At 39.6% G+C, this 17,946-nt stretch overlaps 1 protein-coding gene across 1 annotated transcript in view; it reads left to right on the top strand.

Annotated features, from left to right (window-relative positions):
- MEGF8 (multiple EGF like domains 8) overlaps window positions 1–17,946 on the top strand; it is a 1,779,602-nt gene that overhangs the window by 844,143 nt on the left and 917,513 nt on the right. The window contains exon 25 of the mRNA XM_044079419.1: window positions 4,520–4,638. Within this exon, the coding sequence (XP_043935354.1) occupies window positions 4,520–4,638 (119 nt within the window). The remainder of the gene's footprint in view (window positions 1–4,519; window positions 4,639–17,946) is intronic.

The raw sequence follows: 17,946 nt of genomic DNA, 5'->3' as shown, positions 1-17,946 counted from the left end.
GTAGTTGCCATAAGTAAAATGTATACCTACTTGTGTGTCATATAACGTTCAATATCAGATTTATTTTTAGCAATGAACCCAGTCTTATAATCATTTGCATACTTATTTGGCCAACATGTTTTACATCTAGGAATGGAGGCAAATACAGAATTAAATAGTGTCAATCCAGGAGCTGAGCCTTGTGGAACTCCAATCGGAGGAGAGTCGGAGCTTATGCTGTGTAGGGTTATGCACTGGGATCTGTCAGTTAACCACAACATAGTCCATTTTACCAAGAATATATTTGCCTTTGCCTTGATAAAGTTTTGGTAGATTACATAGTGAGGAAGGGAGTGCAAGTCCTTGGCTAAGTCTGAGAAAATTACTGCACATAGGATCTAGGTCCAGGGCCGTAGTAATTTGAACATTAAAGCTTAATAAGCTGGTCTACTTAGATATACCCTTTACAAAGCCATGTTGATAAAAGTCCAAAATGGTGATATCTGTTGTTGCTCCCCAGCACATCAGTAATGCATCTTTCTAAACATTTTCCCAGAATGGAAGTGAGACTAGTAGGTTTATAATTGTTTGCATTATTTTTATTACCTTTTTTTATATATTGGCTTTAGAAAATGCTTTTCCATGAACTGGGAACAGTACCTGTTTGTGACAGCTTATTAAATATTAAGTGTAATATCAGCCATAGGTCTAGCAGAAATAGGTCTCTAGGTTGTTATTCCTTGGAATGTGCAGTTCTCACACAAATGTGACCCCTCTTGTCTAATTCCTCCTCCTACTGTGGTTAAGTTATGCATGATTAGATGGAGTAAGTTTGAACTAATAGGTAGCTGTTCTTGAATATAGAGTTAGATCCTGGGATGCTTAATATGCATATCCTCCAGTTTAATGTGGTTGCAGTCGTACTGCAACTGTAGTACCAAGAATGCTGGCTTTCTTTTCAGGGCAGCTATATATTGAAGTGTGATTCTGAGTGAGACTCTAGCAGCTGATGACGTCATATGAAGGGGGGGAGCTGCAGAAAGCATCTGAATGGGTGGGTTTCTATTACAGAAGTGACCATCAGCTATGATTATAAAACATATAAGGTCATTAGACAGTGCCTCAGTATGTACTTATTCATTGTAGACACTTTACTGGCTATAGTCATCTTAGATGATTGACTGCAGTCAGCAGGGCTGTCCTTAAGTAAACTGGAGCCTCAGACAAAAAGTTTCATGGGGCCTTCCTGTTGCACATTAGACTCTCCTTATTTTCCCTCATGCTGGCTCCATACTATTCAGATTACTGCTTTCTTTTTTTTCACATTTTGTCTTGCTTTTTAGCACCCCATGTTTTTCACAGTCCTTAAATGAATGACCAATACTCTACTGTAGTAAGTGTAAAGGAAGTAACTGAATTAAGCTGGGGAGGTCTGGGTTCACTAGGTCCAAGAATTTATAGGATTCTAAATGTTCTGAGGTGCATCTTGGAGATTTTTTCCAGCCTTTTGATGTAATGATGACCTGAACAAAATCATGATTAAAGATATAAATTATGTTGTACTTTTTATTTCTTTCAATGAAAAATAACTTGTGTCTAAAGCTTAATTATCAAAGTTAACACAATATTAACTCCCCCCCCCCCAAAAAAAAAGCCCATAAAATCAGTTACTTGGTGGGATATGTAAATCTTGTCTGGGGATAGTGGCTTTCTACCCATCCAAAATATACTTGCATCCTGTATACATTTCTTGTGTTAAACTGTAATGAAAGTAAAACCACAAATTGCCAGAGGCATATATTATACAGGTGAGGGTCTGGAAGAATAAACCAAAGCAAGTAAATAAAACCCAAACAGAGACCAGGAGTATATACAGGCTTCACACAGAAGGAACTACAGCCAAAACTTGACCAGAGATCAGGCATTTGTTAGAAGGTACTGCTAGTTTATTTAACATCCTGCCAGAGATAATTTATTGCACACATCCTACCTAGACTGCCACAGACAGACACTTGTTGAGTATAATGCTGATTGTATGACTGTGATGAAAAGTAAAAAAGTTATGGCCAACTTTCTACTTTCATCCCCCCACCACCACCACCACCACACACACACACACACACACACACACACACACAGTCATTTTCATCACAGTCCCCTTGCTCATGATTACAGCCACTTTGAATGTGTACACTTTAGGTATATGATTGTATTAAAAATAGACATAGTAAAGTATTCCAGCTGGCTTCATACAAATGCAGACTACTTTTGCAAGCAGGAGTGACTGTTTAACTCAAAAAAAATGGCAACAGAGTCAATCACTGTCATACAGAAACACCCATAATTAAAACCAGCTTTATTGACTGTGTGCACCTCAAATATCAGAATATAACAAAAGTAATAACAATTGGCTGTAGTAATTTATTGTAAACTCCCCCCATACACACAGATGTGCGCATCAGTTACAACCACTTGTATGACTATGAATGTATGTCTCAGGTGGTTAATCGTGTTCAAATGAATGAATAAATGCATAAATAGCTGCCACACAAGAATTTATCTTCTCAGCTCACTGCTGTCAGTATACATTGTAATACACATGTACACCTAAAGTTTCAACCTCTTAGGTCAAAAATCAGGTAGAAAGCAGAAAAGTAATGGGGGGCAAAGGACCAAATCTGTGCCAACTATTGCCTTTTTATACTTAGAAACTTGTTAGTATAACAAGCTGTGCGTTGTCATGCTTTTTTGAAGGCTGTTAAGTCTGAAAGGCAGATGTCTGTCATTATTTAGTGCCTGCACTTCTCATTTGTTTATCTGTTTACATTTGTTAACTGGGGCAAAGCACTGGTAGAAATGGCCAGTTTCAGTCTCAGCCCAGGAAGGTATTAACGTTTGACAGTTACATAAGAGGTGAAGTATGCATAATTATTAATTACTGAGAATAAATATGAATTTCTGTAGTCATAAAAACAGTTGAGCAGGTTTATGATAAAACATGCATTGTGTATGCAGATATATATATATATATATATATATATATATATATATATATATATATATATATATACAATAATATGTATTTTAATAGAGAATTATATAGATGGCTGAGATTACTTGGCAAACATACCTAGAGTTTGAATTACTTCAGCAGTGCATTAGAATGACAAGTTTTAAGTAAGGAAGAGTTAAAGCAGAGAGAATAGGGAAGATGTCAATATATGGGAGTATGTCTTGATTGGGTTATATGATATGTGATGATATAGTAGCATTTTATAATTTTCAGGAGGTGTATTTTCAATTAAGAACCAAATTTGCCAGGGAAAAAAATGAACAGACAAAAATATGAGGCAAAAAAAAAGTGTTCTCCAAAATTAGACAGTTGAGAGTGCATGTACACCCCCCCCCCAAACATGCACACACACACACACACACACACACACACACAGATGTGGCCATCAGTTACAGGTACTTGTATGATTGTGACTGTGTACCTTAGATGTTTGATTTTGTCAGTTGAATGAATAAACGCATAATTGTCACACAGAAATATATTTTCTCAGTTCACTGCTATCTGAATACAATGTGCAAGCCCCTCCCCAAATACCTCTGAACATCTTAGCTCAAGAATCAAAAGGAAATCTAAAACAGTCATGGAAAAAGGATCAAAATCAAGGCAGATGTTACCTTTATGTACTTAGCTGGAAAAACAGGCTTTTTATTAGCATGTTTTTCTGAAAGCTATTAAGTCTAAAAGTTAAATGTCTGTCATGGTTTATTGACTGCAGTCTTCAGCTATTTGCCAAAACACCACAAATTGTACAAGAAAACTGACAAAAATATGAGACAGAATCAAGGACAGTTGAGAGTTTCTATGAATCCCCTCACAAAAACAAAAGTAAATTAAGTACTTACCTTCCTACATGTTGCCAGTAGTATGTAGGAAAAAAAACTTGCTCCTGTGCTCGTGCCTCTTCACTCATACATTAACTTCTCCTTTCACTTTTAGTCTCAGTCACTTGAGGCCACCTAAGCCTGCAGGAAGGGCTCCTCATTACTTCATGCAGCAGCCCGGTGAGATGTTTGTAGGGAGATATTTCTGATGTCTTCAACAAGAGCGAATAGCTTTGTAGACTGATGGAGTAAGTCCAGTGCCAGGCTGCTCTGAAAATAACCTGGTGAGCTGATTTAGCCAATTTTCCGTTTGGCTCGGATGAGCACCCAGAACAAAAAGGAAGATTGGAAAGTTGACTTGTTATTTTTAATTTAAAAATAAAATCATCTTTCTGAATTTAGTACCATTTATTATTTTTTTTTTTAAATTGGGGACTGCCTCTTGTGAGATGTCAATCAGAGAAACAGAGCCATAAAAGAATATTGCACAAAGCAATCAGATAAAAAGGTAGTAAAATGTCCTTTTGTACCATTTCATTTGGAATATTTATAGATATAGGGAAGTATGTTGTAAGAAGTTTGCATTTACTGAACAGGCTTTGAGTGTTCCTTTGTCAGTGTACTAACTGCAACCTTTTATTCTTAGAGTACTGCCAGTCGGTTTCTGCAGCGCTTTGGGCATACCTTACTCGAAGGTCCTGATTTCACACTTTGGATGTATGGAGGCATGTCTCTTCGTGAAGGAATTCTTGGAAATGTATATAGGTAAGCAAGTAATTCTTGTAAACATTCTTTATAGGTGTTTGTGATATAATATTAGTAATACAGGACTGAATGGCTGAGAGCAGATGAGCTCTGCTGCTGGGCTGTTTTTGTTGTAGGATAGAGCAGCATCTCCAGGGGATATTTCATCCATTATGTGACTTAGTTGTAATATGTTATGTTTCAGTATATCATAATGCTGAAATGCCTATCACTCATTGAGAGTGGGGATAGGCTGCAGCTGCCCCTCAGCCCTCTATTGGAGTAAGCAAGTAATCAAATAATGAATGAAAGAAAGGACCTTGTTAGGATATAAAGGCTGTGTATCTGTTTATGCCCTTCTATATCACTGTTGCAGTATTCTGGGATTTCCTGATAGGGATAGCCTAATGTCGGGCCAGTATGCTAAAGCCTTTATTACCTAGGGAGCATCAAACGTCAGATGTATGCTCCCCATGCAAGCATGTGGCATAAAGGTGATGTATGTACGTTCCCAACTCAGAAATGTGTTGCTTGTCAGTCCAAGAGCCACTGTTGCACGTCAGTCTGAATGCCCTTCACATTCACTGGTTATACCGAGCCTACATCTTTTAGATAAATACCCCACTGGGGTTCTTTTTTTATTTTTCTTACATTGTTCAGTGGGTTACATGTCATTCAAGAAAAGGAAATGTCAGTGTGTGAGGCAAATTCCCTATAAAGAGAGTCACAGTAGGTGCTTGCTTTGCTTAGGTATGTCTCATGACCACACCCTGTGTTCCATCTGCCAGGCCTTTGTACCCAAGACTTAGTATAGCTGCTTTTCATTACTTTCTGCTTACCTTGAGAACCAATGTCTCAAGCTTTTGTACCAGGGTGCCGTGGCAGAATTCTCTTGTCCCATATACTGCTTAAAAGGAAGGCCAAGAAGTCTAGGGCTGAGCCTGCTGCTGACCAGCCTCTACCGAATGTTTCCTTCTTGAGGTCATTGAGACCCCGGAGGATAGCTCGGCATTGCCTTTGGTTTCCTCTGCTGCGACCTTTTCAGAGGCCAGAACAGAAACTGCTTCTTGCACATCCTTGGAGGCATTGTAAACGTCTGTTGCAGATATTATGGGTGAACCGCAGCTGGTTATTTCTGAGGGGCCCAGAGAGATTCCTCAGATGTGTTAGGGAAGAGGTGCTGGGTACCTTAATAGAGTCTAGGCAGGGGTCTGAACCTCCACATTTTGTCAGAGTGAACACTTCAGTGAAGAAAAGACAGAATACTAAGCAGTGTCCATTCCCAGGGATCCACAAAGTGAATGGCAGGACTTTACTCAAAGTTTGTTCAATGTCTTGATGGCATTGAAGCCTCCTAAGGAGGATTAGGTTCCTTCAGCTCCTTGGTCCTCTACAACTAAAAGGGCTAGAGAGAGACAGTGTTCTGATGAGGATTCAGATTCTGAGACTGATTCTCTAGCCTATTCCTCTCATTGCCTTCACTTTTAAACTATGGCTGTGAGGAGGATGAATCTATCAGTCCTGATTCTCCTTTAGAAGAGCTTTCCCTTGGTGACACAGCACTGCATATGATGGAGCATTTCAAATGGGATTGCTCCCATGTATCAGACATCCAGAAGAGGTATTATGAGTTGCTGTAAATGGGCTCTACTAAACCATCTGCGGTCCTTCCTGTGTTGACTGCCCTATTAGATACTTTCTCTGCTGCTTCTGTGACACTGGAGTCTCAGCCTCCGCTCCTAAGAAACCTAACAGGTTCTGTAAGGTTTTATTCAAGTCAACCCACAGTCAACAGACCGGTTTCAGCCCAAAGGCCTTTGTCACTGCAGTCAACCACACTTTATATAGATCACCAAGAAATTAAGTGGCTAATTAACCAATAATAATTAATTTCACAAATGATCATTCAAACCAGGTGGAAGTAATTCACCCAGTCTCGCAATCCATGATTTCTCCTTTTTTTTTTTTTTTTTAAGGATGTTGTGCCAACCAGTCTTATAGCATCTCTTACCCAAAATGTTATCTATAATAAATTTAAAGCTAGCAGAAGTATAGATATTAGTATATTTGTATCGAGCATTTGTGGAATATTTATTTTTGATATTACTAAGATGTTCTGCTATGCGTAGCCTCGTAGGGCTAGATGTCTGGCCAGTATAAAAGGCCAAACAAGTACATACCGCAAGGTAAATGTCCCAATCACTACTGCAGTTGGAGAAAATGTTTACTGAAAAAATCCGTGGTGTATTTTTACAAGTGAATTCCTTATTCTGGTAGATGTATTTACAAAAAGAACAATGTCCACAGAGGAAACAGCCCACTACCTTGGTGCCATCCAATGCAACCTGCGACAAATTATCTGATGGTATATTGCATTTATAATGATTAAAATGGCTGCACAAGGTCTTGCCTCTATGGAATGAAAATAAACATCTATCACCCAACAAGTCATTCAATCTTTCATCAGCCAATAAAATAATGAGTATTCCTGCCATAGCTCGTTGTAAACCTATTTTTTTGGTTATGATCCTGATTTACATGCTTTTTGTACTTAAGTAAATCACTTCTACAAAGGTGTTCTTTTAGGAGCGGGGGCAGGAAACATAAGTTCAGTCGAATCTTTGGAAGCAGTGTTGAACCTTTTGAAACCGAAGTAAATTCTCAAAATAATGTTCTTAACATTTCATCTATTTTGTCAGATTCAGATTACATGATAAAGGACTGAATTTTATTCCTGGATTTTTTATGTCTGAGAATACTTTTGTGGATGATCTATATTCGTTTTGCAGATTATTAAATCTTAAACTGCATTTCCATGATGATAGTGTTGATGGTTGTCTATTTTACTGACTTTAAGTTTTATAAATCTGCATTCGTCCCACCAATGAACAAAAATGTTGATATTTTTCAAAAATGTATTTTGAAAGAATTGCACTTTGGTTCTAATCAGAACAAAAAAATGTTTCCTCACAACTTAACGGTACCAGAAATGGAAGCTTTAGACAGGCTCAGGAATAATGAAGCAGATAAGGGTGGTATCACAGTGGTGATGGACTGGTTGATGTATGTAGAGGAAGCAGATAGGCAGCTGCAGGATGCCGGATTTTATACGGGTATGCCCATTGACCTTACATCTAGGTTTAAAAAGGAGATAGATGAATTTTTTTGGAATTATTTGTAAGAAAACATTATTTCATTTAAATGTGAAAGCTCCATTTCTGCAATACTTGTATCTTCTTCCGAAGATTCATAAGGATGTCAATAAACCACCAAGGAGACCTATTGTATCTGGGAATGGTTCCCTTACCGAACCACTGTCTGCTTATTTGACCACATATTTAAAACCTTTGCTGAAGGGTGTTAGGGCAAGTTTGCAGGACACCACGGAATTTCTTAACATCATATCTGACACTCAGTTGGAGCTTGGTTGGTTAATGTGCACTTTGGACGTGGCTTCTATATACACTAGTAATCCACATTGGGCAGGGTTGTGTGTCCTGTAGTATTTGTTGGATAAAATTCCATTATACAGTCCAGGATTTAATACCTTTCTTCTGTATTTGGCAGAACATGTCCTTACAAAAAATGTGTTCTACTTTAATAGTAAATGTTATTTACAAATTAAGGGTACAGCCGTGATGCATCTTTTGCACCCATATGTGCTGATTTGTTCATGGGTTATCTTGAACAGATGATCATTTATGACAGTAGTCACAATCTATTTCTTGATGAAATATATATTTGGAGGCACTTTTTGGATGTTTTCTGGATGGTTTGTAAATCAGAACAAGTATATTTACATGCATTTCTTCAGTATTTAAATGAAAGCAAATGGGACATCAAGTTTACAGTAAATTGTGATCAGAATTCCATTTCATTTTTGGGAGTCAACCTATACAGACAGCAGGACTGTATGTTGGCTAGTTCTGTATTTAGGAAACTTTTTCACTCAAGTACATTGTTGCATGCCTCCAGTTGTCACCCCAAACATGTTATTAGCAATATCCCTAAGTCTCAATTTGAGGATTCATTGTATCTGCTCTAACACAGAAGAATATGCACATTTCAACCAGGACTTAAATATTTTAAGGAACGAGAGGTTACCCTTCAGCACAGTAGGTTAAAATTGGTAAGGAGGTGCAACAACTTTGTAGAAGTGATTTACTTAAGTACAGAAAGCATGTAAATCAGGATCATAACCAAAACATTTGGTTTACAACATACTATGGCAGGAATACTCATTATTTTAATAACTTAGTGCAACAACACTGGGGCATTTTATTGACTGATGAAAGATTGAATGACTTGTTTGGGTGATAGATGTTTATTTTCATTTCATAGAGGCAAGACCTTGGGTAGCCATTTTAGTCATTATAAATGCAATATACCATCAGATAATTTGTTGCAGGTTGCATTGGATGGCACCAGGGCAGTGGGCTGTTTCCCCTGTGGCCATTGTACTTTTTGTAAATACATCTATCAAACTAAGGAATCTACTAGTAAAAATGTACCACAGATTTCTTCAGTAAACATTTTCTCCAGTTGCAGTAGTGATTGAGTCATTTACCTTGTGGTATGCACTTGCTCTGCCTTTTGTACTGGCCAGACTTCTAGTCCTATGAGGCTACACATATCAGAACATCTTAGTAATATCAAAAATAAATATTCCACAAATGCCCTGTACAAACATACTAATTATCCATACTTCTGCTAGCTTTAAATTTATTATTATAGATAAAATTTTGGGTAATAGATGCTATAAGACTGGTTGGCACAACATCCTTAATAAAAAGGAGAAATCATAGATTGTGAGACTGAGTGGATTATTTCCAACTGATTTAAATAATCATTTGTGAAATTAATTATTATTGGTTAATTAGCCACTTAATTTCTTGGTGATCTATATAAAGTGTGGTTGACTGCTGTTAATATGATACCACTGACAAAGGCCTTTGGGCCAAAACCGGTCTGTTGACTGTGGGTTGACTTTAATAAAGTCTGTTTTGTCCCATCCAAGTTGGTGCTGGCTGTTCTTTGTGTTCTGGGTTGCTTTTTGAGCATTTGCACCTGCTGTCCATGCAGAATTACAGTTGCTAGGTTCTATAAGGTGCCTGATGCCTGCAAGTTCGTGGGCAAGTGCCCTTCCTGTGATCCTGTAGTGATTTCTGTATCTACTGGCAAGTCTTCTAGGCTGTTGCCTACTTCCAAGCTCCTTCCTTCAGGTAATGGCAGTAAAGTCATAGAAAGGAAAGGTAAAAAGGGATACACTTCAGCTACTTTAACCTTCAGGGCCATCAGCTGCCAAACTCATATGACATGGGTACATCCTGTCTTCTTTCCCAGATCAGGAAGACTGTTTCTGATATGCCTGACTCTGACGGTAAGGCCTCAGTCCTCTCATTGCTCAGTTCCACCTTTCAGGTTGCCTAAACTCTGTCAAATGCAGCTATGATGAAGATGATGCATGTTTAAGGGCTTCTGGCTCCACCTCTGCGATGAGGCTTCACCTAAAAGCTTTGCCACATGATATCAAAGCAAAACTTCCAGATGGTTCCCTTGGATAATCAGCATTTGTTTGATATTCCTGTGGTTGACCATTTCAAAGTATGACAGGATCAAAGTAAGGTAAAGATTTGAAACATATTTTTGTCTCACATATACCCAAGTTTCAGAGGAACTATACCAGTAAGACTACTTTTTTTGCATAGACTGCCTAGACAGCCTTTGAAAGGTAAGAAGGCTCACAGGAGTGCTTTTTTTTTTCCTGATAAGCTTACTCAAATGGCCAGGACTGAGAAGCAGTCCTTTCCTGATAAATCTGTGGCCATCTGTCTATCTGCCCTCCCTTCTGCCAGGTTCCCTTATCCTTCAGGCTTTCTCTCCCAGTTTGGTAGGTGATTACCACAGACACCTGGGTACTGTCCAGTATCTTGCAGGGTTACTTTGTGACCTGAAAAACCTTTCCCTCTTTTTCTGATATTCCCCAGCCCCCTCACCCCACAGAGCAGCTTCCTTATTTTCCAGGAGTGGTGTAGGGTCTGCTAGATGAGGGTACCATTCAACCAGTTCCACAGACTGAAGAGTTTGAGATTTTATTCCAGGATGTTTCTGGTCACCAGAAAAGAGGGGTCTTGGATGTATGTCATAAAGCTTTCCTTTTTGAACACCGTCAGACTCCATTTCCTCTGTCGCTCCCTCAGCTCTTTCTGGTTTCCCTGGATCTGAAGGACACTTACCTTCACATCCCCATCCACCCTCTATTCGGGAAGTATTTGCATTTCTCTGTTTGTACTTCTCATTTTTAAATGTCTTTCCATTTCACTTTTGCAGTAAAGGATTCCCTGCCAAGGGTAGCCCAACGTTTGGCCAGTATACCAAAGCCTTAGGGTTTTATAGACATTGTACGTCACACTTTTGCTCCCCATCGAAGGCATAGGACTTAAAGGTAATGTACAGACATGCATACCTTAGAACTACTTTGCTACCAGTCTGAACACCACCACTGATCGTTGGTCTGAGCACTCCTTTTTCTGTGCTGGTTACTGAGCCATGTTTCAGATAAGTGCTTCGTTGAGGTTTCTTATGTTTTTCTTCCTTTTTAAGTTTTGTGAGTTCACATGTCATCCAGAAAGGGAAAATGTCAGTGTGGGAGGCAGATTCCCCACAGGGATCATCACGAGCAGTCTCTCTCCTGATTCGATACTTCTCATCACCATACAAAGGGTTTTGTATGCCAGACATTTGTCCCCAAGACCCTTCGTCATCCTCTGTCCTCCTTGTCCATTTACCTGGAGAGCCACTGTCTTAATTTGTTGGCCTAGGGTGCTATGGCAGAATCTTCCCATTCCCAAAGATTGGTCACCTGCCAAGAAAAGGGCCAAGAGAGTCCGGTTTGATTTGGCTGCTGTCCTTCCTTCCCCAGACATCTTTCTCAAGGCTCATGAAAGCCCAGAAGATCACCCAATTATTACGTCCGATTCCTGTGCCATGACCATATCGGAGGCTGGCATGGATCTGACTTCTTGCATGTCTCAGAAGCTCTACAGACGTCTGTTCCAGATGTTGAGGTGGAACCTTGGGTGATCATTTCAGAAGGACTGAGGGATTCTATAGATATTTGTTTGTCAGGAGATTATGACTGTGTTAGTTGAATATAGGTAAGGGTCTGAACCTCCTAGGGTGCTTAGGGCACACGTCCCTCAAGAGAAAAAAACAAGCATCTTTCCCCTGTTCCTAAAGATCACTAGCATGAATGGCAAGATTTCACCCAGGGATTATTTAAAGCATTGATGGCACTGAAGCCTCCCTGAGGAGTTTCTGTACCTGTTCCCCCTTAAGATGCCCAGAAACAGGATGCCTCTGATGAGGAATTGGATTCTGGGGAAGAGTCTTTGACATATTCGTCTCAGATTTCTTCTCAATTGGATTATGGCTCTAAGTAGGAAGACTCTATTAGCCCCGACTCTCCCTTTGAAGAACTCTCCTTTGGGTGTACTGTTTCTCATATGATGGAGTTTTTTAAATGGGTCTGTTCTCAGGTTTCTGACATTCAGAGGAGGTAATATGAGCTCCTCCAGGTGGAGTCCCTAAGCTCTCTGCTGTCCTTCTTGTCTTTGCTGCCCTTTTGGATACCTTCTGAACTGCTTCTGTGGCCCCAGATTCTCAACTTCCAGCCTCTAAGAAACCTGACAGAATTTATAAAGTGCCTGAGGGGAAAGTAAGTTTCTCTACTACAAGTGTCCTTTTGCTGACCCTTCTGTGTAGCGTCTCTTCTCACAAATCCTCTAAGCTTTTGCCATCTACTGAGCTACTTACTTCAGATAAGGACAATAAAGCTGTGGAACGTCTGGACAAGAAGGTATACACTGCTGCCACCTTGGCCTTTCAGGTTATTGACTATCAGACCCATATGACCAAATATGTTTTAGCCCTTCTTTCTCAGGCTTTTCAGGCTATCTTAGACCATCCTGATTCTGAAGGGAAGGCCTCTGCCCTCTCTTTACAGGGTTCTATTTCTAAAGTAGCCTTTTCTATTTCTAAAGTAGCCTGCCACTCTATTAAATGCAGCTATGATGCAGTTGATGCCTCCTCTAGAGCTACTACTTTTGGTTCTGTTTTGAGACGTTACTCTTAGCTTCAGCCTTTGCCTGATGATGATATTAAGGCTAAAACTGTTGGATGCTCCTGTTGATAATAAGAGCCTGTTTGGTTCTGCAGCTGCTGCGATGTTTGTCTCTGCAGGATAAATGTAAGGCCTTGCAGATATTGAAACAATCCAAAGAGAGACACACACGGACGGCAAGCGCAAAGGCCAAAAATATCCACAATAAAAAAACACAAACGGCCAGCACAAGAGCGGAATCCAACCTTTTATTTAAACATAAGGCAAAGAGAGGAATCCAACCTTTTATTTAAACATAAGGCAGAGGGGTTACTCTAGGGGGACATTTAAGTTTTATAAAAGGCATGCATCTTCCCAAGTGAGAACTCAACGTAGCTTAGATGGTACTAAAGTGTATGGTTGTTTTCCCTGTGAGCATTGCACTTTCTGTAGATATATACTGAAAACCAAGGAGTTTGCCACTAAAAATACAACAAGTGTTTTTGAAATCCGGACCCTTACAAATTGCAGTAGCAGTTGGGTGATCTATTTGGCTGAGTGGCACTGCTCTGCATTTTATATAGGTCAAACACCTAGGTCTTTTAAATTACGGATTTCAGAACATTTGAGTAATATCAGAAATAAGGTTATTGCAAATGCCTTATACAAACATACGTTGGTTCATAAAATGGCAAGGTTTCATTTTACTATCACTGATAAGGTTGTGGGTTCCAAGTTCTCCAAAAATAAATGGCATGAACTTCTAAATAAAAAGGAAAGATCATGGATCATTCGCCTGGGGGGTTTGTTTCCTCCTGGACTAAATAATCACCTTTAGAGATATATATTAAATATAATATCAAGATTCAATTCAGCTTGAATGTAGGTCCCTGTTAGGTATATTTCTATTTTACAGAGCTCTACAATAATTTTTCAGTATTGCCTCATTTTCTAGGTTAACATACATAGCTCATTAATATGTTTATATATTTTGTATTTGGTATTCTAGTTTATGTAGCTGTGTTGAGTGTATAATATTGTTGTGGGTGTGTTCTTTGCATTGGAATCACTTAATTATCTTTTTGTTCTGATTGGTGGAACAAATGAGGACTTTATTTAAAAAGGGTGCTTCATTACATGGATTTGTTTTTCTGTATTGATAAAGGTCTTCAGGGCCGAAACCGGTCTGCCTTATGTTTCAATAAAAGGTTGGATTCCTCTCTTTGTTTTATGTTTAAATAAAAGGTTGGCTTCCTCTCTTGTGCTGGCCCTCACTCTTACCTAGCAGGTTGCTTACCTGACAGTCTTAGTGTCCACTCCCCCACTTTCCTAATTCAGCACCACATAAACAGTCTGAAACCCATTATTCACAGGCAAATATGGAACAAGTCCAACTTCAGCCCCAACTCCTTCATCTCCTCCCTGCAAAAATTAACTGGTCACCACTAAAATACCTCAACCTAGATGAGGCTGTCCACGTCTTCAACAGTACGTTCCTCTCCATCTTAAACACCCATGGTCCTGCCAAAGTCAGATACAGGCATGCCCTATGGTTACAAAAGACCACCAGAACCCTAATGAAATCTAGTGATAAGGCCTGGGAGCACTGGCAACTAACAAAAAATAACTCAGGTAGGCAATCATTCCTTGAACTGCGCAGTGACGCCAAATACCATATAAAATTAGACAAATCCCTCTACTGTAAATCCACCCTAAACTCTACTAGTCACAACCCTAAGCAATTCTGGTCCACTATTAACAGTATCCTCCACCCATGGAAGGTTGATACGCCCCAGCCGTCCATTCCTCCCTCCTCCAGCAGTATTGCTGAATCCTTCAACAAACACTTCACTGAAACTATAACATCTCTAAACAAACAATACTTCCCTACAGCAGCCCCCCCAACTCCTAACCCTAAACCCCCCACTCCTCTTTTCTTCACCTCAGTACCTACCTCCAACATAAAAGGACTATTGTCAAAACTTAAACCCACCAAACTCGCAGCTGACAACCTCCCCTCTGAATACTTGAAAATTGCATTTGATACACTAGCTTACCCAATTTCAATTCTAATGGCAAGAAAATGTACCTTTTCTAGAAGAGAATAAAGTTGTGGGACCACTCTTCTCGTAGCATAACATGCTCTTCAGTGATCTGGTATTTTTATAGCAAAAGCTGGGGTGGGAGCCTGCTAGTGCCTTGATTTTATCATCTAGCTGCAAAATACTCCAATTCCTCTTAATAACCTCTGTTATGCTCTTATTGTTATTAGTGTATGGAATCACTACTCTTTTTCCTTGTTGAATCTTCTTATTCTGTATTGTCTGTGGGCCACTACTCCTTCTAATATATGGTTTACCCGTCTCATCTCGTTTCACCTCTTGTAAAGCTGTGAGATCTTTCTCATGATAGCCTCTCTCTATCAAGTCTTTCTGCATATTCTCCATAACTCCTTTAAACACTGCATCATCACTTGTCAGGTGGGAGCAACGCATAGCTTGGTTTTTAACAATATTTCTATGTATATGTGGGGGGCATGCTGTCACGATGAAGAAGAGCATTCCTCCTACACGGTTTCCTGTATATCTCTGTGTTAATCAAACCTTCTTCTTTCTTGAGTAACACATCTAGAAACTCTATTTTATATTGAGATCTCTCACCTGTCAGCGTCAAGAATGTATGTGTGTCGTTGATATAGGAGATGAATTCATCTAAAATATCCAAGTCACCCCCCCAGATCAGAAAAAGATCATCTACAAATCTTTTGTAGTATTTTATGTATTTTGAGTATAACTCATGTTCCAATACATAGGTGGACTCCCAATATGCCATCACCAAAATTGGCATATGAGTTGGCACATGAAGTGCTCATCGCCACCCCTGTAGTTTGCAAATAGTAACTTTGCTGGTGGCATCTGGGGAATCCATTTTGGTATTGGGTGTCTCCATGCTTCCAGGCATTATTGGTACACCCTTTGTGTTATTTGTGGATGTTCTTTCAGCACTGCTGCAGTTTTTTATCATTTGGGAATTATTTCCCATCGTTTGGTAACTGTTTAGAGTTTGTCTTCATATTTTTGGGTCTATGGATGGTTTAGTTTGGCTGGCACATGTTTCGATAATATTAATGCTGGATGGTTGTGTGCCTTCAGGAGATTGCTGATTTGCCATTGGTCATTTGATAAAGGTTTTTTGAAAATTGAGTTTGAGAATCACGTAATGGTGATAACTTTTGTTCGGGTTCAAATGTTGGATTTGTCTAACGGACACTATTTGTCGCCATTTCTAACAACAGGCGTTTCTACCATTTTGCTTTGGGACATCCTTCCTATGGTAATAACTAATATTCCTACAGGGGAGTCGTTTTTGGGTCCAGTAATGTGACTGGGATTTATGACAACTTTGGTTCGTGCTTAAACAGTGTATTCACCTAACGGACATTATTGGCCACCATTTTTTAACAACTGGCATATTGGAAACATCTCTAGGCTGTGTAGATCTAAAGGAAGTGTTCCTGAAGTAAGCTCTCAGTTATGTGAGTTGTCCTTGGGTCCAGGAACATTATTGATCACCATTTTTAACAATGGGCATTTTTATTATTTTGCTTTGGGACCATTTTTCCATGGTAACAACTAATATTCCTACAGGGGAGTTGTTTTTGGGTCCAGCAATGTAACTGTGACTGGTGACAACTTTTGTTCATGTTTAAACAGTGTATTTACTAAATGGACATTATTGGTCACCATCTTTAACAGTGGGTGTATTAAAAGTACATCTGGGCTTTGTATATCTTAAGGAAGTGTTCCTGAAGCAAGCTGTTAGCTATTGGAGTTGTTCTTGGGTCCATGAACATTATTGGTCGCCATTTTTAATAATGGGCATTTCTATTATTTTGCTTTGAGCCACCTAACTGGCTCTACCCATTAGGGACGGCAGCTACACCCCCACCCCCATCTGCTGTAAATATATTCCCGAATTAACTTTTTTTCGTTTTACAGAGTCCAAAGGGAATTAAGGCCTCAACAGCAAAAAATCCTACCCCCTTTGACATCGATTCAAGGGCACTGGACAGATGGGGAAAAAAGGTTTATACATCTGCAACCTTGGTAGTCAGGGCCTTAAACTGTCAATTATATATGCTTAAGTACCAACAATATGTTATGGGTTTGCTGGAACAGAAAATGATGTTGTTTACAGAATGTGCAGAAAATAAAGAATTGCAGGAATTGGTGCATGCAGCTGAACAAGTTGGAAAGCATACTTTGCAATGTGGTTTTGATTACTTAGAGGCCTCCTGCAGGGCCGCAGTTACTGGATTTGTGATTGAGGCATGCCTGGTTAAAAGAACAGAATTTGCCTGATCATGTTGAAGCAAAATTGCTAGATGGACCTTTATAGCATGATTCTCTGTTTGGTATTAAGGCAGAAGATGTTTTAAAGAAAGTGGAAGATAAAGCTAAGTCTATGCAAACTGTTAGACTTCTTACAAGTGCAGCCACCAAGATTCAGTAGACACTGGCCTACAAAAAACTGGTCCTTTCCTGTGTCAGACAGAGCTCAATGGGGCAAATCCAGATGCCCTAAGGGTTCCAGATACCAGGCGCAAGATTCATACAGGTCAAAGCAATGGGGCACTTCCACCTCCAAATCTAGAGGAGATAAAGCGCAAACCTACAGAAAGCAATCCCAATGACTTCTCTCTGCCTACACCAAGCACTTATCTTTTGGCAGCACCTATAGGGGGAAAACTAGCACTTTTTGCTCAAAATTGGCAGTTAATAACCCAGGACCAAGTGGGTTCTAAACATTGTATCATAGGGATACAGATTTCATTTCCACACTGCCGATGGCAAATGGTTGGCCAGATCTGCCAAAAAATCAATGGACAGAGGCACAGAAACAGGTTATGTCCCTCATGGATATGGGGGCCATTCAGACAGTACCAGAACAGGAAAAAGGGCAAGGCTTTTACTCAAGACTGTTCTTGGTTCACAGAAAGGACAGGGCCTGGTGGCCAATACTGGATTTATCGATTTTGAGCACATACCTGGACATTCCAAAATTCAAAATGCTGACTTTGCAGCAGCTTCTGCCCATGCTGGGCAAGAATGCTTGGCTGGTCACTTTAGACCTGCATGTCCCAGTAAGACAATCGTGCAGAAGATACCTCAGATTCAAGGCTGGCTTAATGCATTACCAGTTCTCTGCACTGCCCTTTGGCCCCTTAT

This window comes from Protopterus annectens, chromosome 8.part0 (assembly GCF_019279795.1).
Source record: "Protopterus annectens isolate FY-2018-M chromosome 8.part0, PAN1.0, whole genome shotgun sequence".
Classification (NCBI taxonomy): Eukaryota; Metazoa; Chordata; order Ceratodontiformes; family Protopteridae; genus Protopterus; species Protopterus annectens.
Note: the sequence above shows the minus strand (reverse complement) of the source record. Positions and strands in the feature narration are given on the sequence as shown.